The sequence below is a fragment of the Littorina saxatilis genome, linkage group LG9, assembly GCF_037325665.1.
Source record: "Littorina saxatilis isolate snail1 linkage group LG9, US_GU_Lsax_2.0, whole genome shotgun sequence".
In the NCBI taxonomy this organism is placed as follows: Eukaryota; Metazoa; Mollusca; class Gastropoda; order Littorinimorpha; family Littorinidae; genus Littorina; species Littorina saxatilis.
Genome location: NC_090253.1, coordinates 29,782,779 through 29,788,778, shown reverse-complemented (window position 1 = coordinate 29,788,778; position 6,000 = coordinate 29,782,779). Strand labels below are relative to the sequence as shown.

At 40.9% G+C, this 6,000-nt stretch overlaps 1 protein-coding gene across 1 annotated transcript in view; it reads right to left on the bottom strand.

The window, feature by feature from the left end:
* Positions 1-2,109: 2,109 nt before the first annotated feature.
* The window catches only part of LOC138977178 (MORC family CW-type zinc finger protein 3-like), a 37,711-nt gene continuing 33,820 nt past the window's right edge, over positions 2,110-6,000 (bottom strand). Inside the window, exons 17-18 of the mRNA XM_070350085.1 lie at positions 4,787-4,878; positions 2,110-4,496 (exon numbers count right to left, since the gene is read on the bottom strand). Of these exons, the coding sequence (XP_070206186.1) occupies positions 3,602-4,496; positions 4,787-4,878 (987 nt within the window). The 3' untranslated portion in view covers positions 2,110-3,601. The remainder of the gene's footprint in view (positions 4,497-4,786; positions 4,879-6,000) is intronic.

Genomic DNA, 6,000 nt, shown 5'->3' with positions numbered 1-6,000 from the left:
CTTCTCAGTAAAGTCTACTCCAAAACAACAAAAACAACAGTCAAAACCTATGAAGCCAAACCTTAAAGTTCGTTAAGCCGCAAGCTGACAATTTCACAGATTTCGTAAAGCAGATTCGAATCATTACATTGCTTCACGGTGTTCACTTTTGCATACTGTATAAACAAATTTAAAGAAAACAAGTCGCGTAAGGCGAAAATACAATATTTAGTCAAGTAGCTGCCATTTTTCAGCAAGACCGTATGCTCGTAGCATCGTCAGTCCACCGCTCATGGCAAAGGCAGTGAAATTGACAAGAAGAGCGGGGTAGTAGTTGCGCTAAGAAGGATAGCACGCTTTTCTGTACCTCTCTTTGTTTTAACTTTCTGAGCGTGTTTTTAATCCAAACATATCATATCTATATGTTTTTGGAATCAGGAACCGACAAGGAATAAGATGAAAGTGTTTTTAAATTGATTTGGACAATTTAATTTTGATAATAATTTTTATATATTTAATTTTCAGAGCTTGTTTTTAATCCGAATATAACATATTTATATGTTTTTGGAATCAGCAAATGATGGAGAATAAGATAAACGTAAATTTGGATCGTTTTATAAATTTTTATTTTTTTTTACAATTTTCCGATTTTTAATGACCAAAGTCATTAATTAATGTTTAAGCCACCAAGCTGAAATGCAATACCGAACCCCGGGCTTCGTCGAAGATTACTTGACCAAAATTTCAACCAATTTGGTTGAAAAATGAGGGCGTGACAGTGCCGCCTCAACTTTCACGAAAAGCCGGATATGACGTCATCAAAGACATTTATCAAAAAAATGAAAAAAACGTATGGGGATTTCATACCCAGGAACTCTCATGTCAAATTTCATAAAGATCGGTCCAGTAGTTTAGTCTGAATCGCTCTACACACACACACACACGCACACACGCACACACACACACACATACACCACGACCCTCGTTTCGATTCCCCCTCGATGTTAAAATATTTAGTCAAAACTTGACTAAATATAAAAACCACACAAAAAAACATGCATATTAAAATAACCAACTAAGAACAATAAAAAGCATGAGTCAAACAGAAAAACAAAGGAGAACAAAATACCTAAATGCTCAATAACCAATTGTGCTCATTCAAAAGTATAGTCTGGGTCAAGGGCTGGTGGACGACATTCTTTATCAATTAAAAATAATTAAGGCAACGTTTTTAGTGCTTAAGAAGAACAAATTGTTCGGACGACTAGAACTATCTACTGCTAAATTGGCGTGTTTCCAGCTTTCGCGGTTTGAGCTCTGTAGAGTTCAAGAGAAAAACTCGTCACATTATTACCCATGCTCAACGTGACATTTTGATGTATTCGTTTGAACTTTCGAACTTCTTAAAAGTGTCAAGCTCTTAGAACAGAACCTGACAGAGGAACGCCGTGAAACAGAACTCGAAAGGCCTTAAACACGTGCACCCAGCACATCTAACTGGCTAGGGAGGTCAGTGTGTATATTATAGTAGGGACTAGCTGAAAGAAAGGACCATATGGACCTAATGCTATCATCCCTCGGTAATAAAGTTTTCGAGTTCGGGTTCGAGTGTGGTGCATCTTTGAGCTCTGAGGTTGACATTTACCTGTTTTGCACCATATTACACACACAAATGACCAGGGTACAGCAAAAACCATGAAGAGTTGCACGTAACACTTTTAACACAAGATAGTACTCATCGTCCTGATCAACTGTTCTTCTTAAGCACTACATAAAAGTTGCTTTGATGTTTTTTAATTAATAACAACAGTAATCCACCCGTCCCTCGGCCAGACTTATACAACATGTTTACAAAAGACAATTTAAAAGCGCAAGGTCGTTGTTGGCTGTGCTATGAGTATGTAAGTAGAAATAACTATGCCAATACAAAGGCACCTACAGGCAAATACCTATGTAAACATATTCAACATCAAGCAAGCAAAATTAATATAGAAGGAAAAAACACAGTAAGGGAAGTTCAAGAAAAATAAGTAATAATAATAATAATAATATGGGAGATTTATAGAGCGCTTTACGTTCTCTAAGCGCTTTACAATGAAAAAATATGAAGAAAAAAAAACCCACATACATATGTATAGGTTACAACACGAGTGGTTTTTTATATGGCTTGTATTTCAGTCAAGACCCAGCGGATGAATATCATCGGGAGACACGAGCCTCTGGCGAGTGGCTCTCGATTGATATTCCCGCTGGGTCTTGACTGAAATACAAGCCATATAAAAAACCACGAGTGTTGTAATCTGTATATCCCATTCTACCATCAAACACAAAGTGTAGACTACTAGCGGCACTGTTGCGATCTGTGCAGGGTAAAACTGTTGCCAGCGAGACTTAGCCCTTTTGCAACCTTAAACTAAGTGACCGTCGCTGAAAAAATAAAACGAATGAGTGCATCGATAAGTACGCGGTAACACTACTTTCAGACCATTTAAAAGCTTTAAGTAAAGGTTCATAAGTTGCAAGAAAGTAATGAAGTCGAATAGAAATTAATTTAGTTGAAGCGCACAATTCTTTTGTTTTGCGTTTCAGGTCGGCAGAACGGGCGAAACGGGTTTGGGACCCACTTGGCTTAGGCCTACTCGATTCAGAATTGATTCCACGTTGTTTTTCTCGAACGTGTGTAATTAGGCTTATTGACAGAGAAGCAAATCTTAGGGAACAAATATGTAGGTTTAGATTTAACCATTTGCTCCCTATTTGAAATGTATCTACGTGATAAACTGTTTTGCGAGTGTGTTTGCATGGATGAACTTAAACTGGTATGGGTGAGAGGAAAACGCGACCGACACGTCTGTCACCGCCGATTGATTGCATTTTGAAGGAATATGACTGGATTACGGAAAAATATGTGGACTTACTGCAGAGCCAGGCAAAAGAGTAGACTTGCTCGCAAAACACGTGAAACAGCCGATGTTTGATAGCTGAAGGCGCACACCAAAACACACTACCGACAGATTCTCAAAAGTCGTCTGCTAAAGATGCAAGGGGAGGGTACTCGTGTTTTTGTTTTGGTTCGCTAGCATCTGGTTATCTTGTAAGTTGAATGTTCGTTTTTTTCGACCTGCATTGCTTTCATAATGAAAGAAACTTTTGCTTATTGCATCTCATACATCAGATCAGTTCTGAGATTCATTTTTGCGTGCAACTGATATGGTTTTCTGAGCCGTGCAATACGATTTTAGAACTTCATACAAATGTGTCACATTGTTCGGCGCGAGGTCAAAGGTCGGGAGGAAAGTAGTCCTTTGCCCAAATCGGAATCTGCACTATCATATATTTTTTGGAGTCCATGATGTATTTATTGAGCTATAAAAATACAACATATATACCCATACTGAAGTAACAGAGACAAAGAAGGGAGGTCATGGGATATATATATATACAAAGCAAAGCAAAAAAGCATGTGCAGCAGCATTCAGCACACAAGTGAACAACTAAACACTACATCAATACAAGCTGCAAGCATATTAACACATATCTCACTAACAAGTATCGTTATAACGTCCGTCCGTCAGACCACTCTCACCCAATTTCTTTATGTCCTTCTGTCTGTTTCTTCATATCAATTCTGCTGACGTTCAATATATTTGATCATGTTTTCCACAGTAGTTTCAATTTCCTCTTCGGATCCATGGCCAGGGAGATCCCCCAAATTGACGTAAGGGATGATGAGACCTAGCAGTTTGAACACGCTTTCTTTGAATTTTCTTAATTGTCTTTGTGCTTGCTCGTGCCCTGCAGAATCGCCCGTGTTGCAAACGTTGCTGCTGTTTGCTGATTCTGTAGCACTGCGGTTAATACCACTGGAAGAGTTGGTATTGGAGGTGGCAGCTTGTGGACTGTTGCTGCGTGTGGTTCCAGAGCTGGTACTGCTGCTTGCGGTATCACTACTATTCCCGGCTGCTTGGCTGGCACTTGCAGTGGCACCACTATGGGTACCTTCAACAGTGGCATTCCCACTTCTGCTTGTAGAGGCTGCAGCGTTACCAATATTCCCGGCTGCTTGGCTGGTACTTGCAGTGGCACCACTATGGGTACCTTCAACAGTGGCATTCCCACTTCTGCTTGTAGAGGCTGCAGCATTACCAATATTCCCGGCTGCTTGGCTGGTACTTGCAGTGGTACCACTATGGGTACCTTCAACAGTGGCATTCCCACTTCTGCTTGTGGAGGCTGCAGTATTACTTTTGGAACTTGGGCTTGATCTGGGTCTGGCAGTGTTCTTGAAGACAGACTTGGCGATCTGCTTGGTAGCTCGAGCGACCACCCTCTCCAGGGACTGTTCTTCAGGTCCTGTAGCCCCTATTGTTCTTGTACGTTCCCGTACTGGGATTATTCGAGGTTGTGGTTGGGATGGGCTGACCTGTGCGTCTGGTTCTGCGGTATGTTCTGCAACGGCTGGCTCAAGTGAAGGACTTCTTGTGGCTGTCCTAGGCCGCTTGGACGATGGAGGCCTGCTGATAATCCGAGCATGCCAGGTATTAGGCGGGACCTGATTCACCATAAACTAAATGTGTGTTGTTGTATCTTTAACGATTCATTTAGTGTTGCAGCAGGAATATGTTTCTAATATACTCTGAGTGTACCAAAAATACTGACGGTAAAAACATATCTCAACAAATGTAACTCATGTCTTTGTCAATTGTGAGTTTCTGCTGTGGAATGTGTACGTAAACGACAGTAGAAATGACTTCTTGAAACCTGTGCATAAGAAGACGTCAACTGATTTACTGAAGATACCACATACCTTGGTGTAGCCGACTTTCTTTTCCTAGCTGTAGACGTCGAAGGCGTAGTCACACCACTGGTTGAGGATGGGCCTTGTTCATCTTCGTCAACCTTTTAGAGACACAGGCAAACAGCTTATACGCTATTGATTATTCCATGTTTACTCAATGACCCCTCAAACTTTGACCGTCGAATGATAACTCAAATTATACACAAACAGATAGAAAGTCAAGTTCATTTGAATAATACGGTAGAGAGAGAGGAAAATATGGGGGTGGATAAGAGAGAGTAAGGCAGAGGGGGGATGAAAGAGAGAGAGAGAGAGAGAGAGAGAGAGAGAGAGTGAGAGAGAGAGAAAGAGAGAAAGAGAGAGAGAAAAAAGAGAGAGAGAAAGAGTGAGAGAGTGTTACGAAGCGGTTTACTCGTATTTTTGGTAATATGTATTGTTGTAAATAGAATAGACTATAGCGATGGTCAGATATTGGAAAGGGCTATAGGCTGCATACCATCACGTTGACCGCAGTTGAACCTTTGTGTAACTGACAAGGTTTTTCACGTGCAAGTGATGCAGACGACAGCTCACTGGCAATGTCATAGCAAGAACGACTTTGTAAAATCAGTCGCCGTCAAGGAGCCAAGCTCGACTCATGTTTTTCGTAACACTTTAGCAGACGGGCTCCTGTTTTAGGTATCTGACTGAAGAAGGATGAAGACTGACGAACTTTCCCTTTCAGTTTACGTGATATCTTCCATTTTCATATTCATGCCAGGCCGGCGACTGTACTAAATGTTGGCTTTACACTCTTTTGAGGTATGTTTGAAACCGGTTATATTTTCATGTCATGTTGTCGTATGTGAGAAGAGTGACTGTTTCTGTGTTTAACGTTATTGTGTAGGCCTAAGCTATTGTGCTACACTGCTTAAACATGTGAGGGTTTTACGTAACGTTTTCTTGGCTTTAGAAAACAGGAATTAACGTGTAAATAATTATATTGGCTCATGCAGCTTAATATGTTGGACGAGTGAGTATTTTTATTGTGCGAGTGAAAGAAACTAAAGACAAGTTGATTTATGGACTATAAACTTTACAGTGTTCCAACTGGAGGGTATTCATCGACGGAGGCTGAACTGAACTGGTGACTGCGGCTGGGTGTACATGACCATGGCATGGAGAGCTGGCAGAGTTCTACAGTTAGCCGCCGAGACGAACTGGAAGGATCAAGGACTACGTCA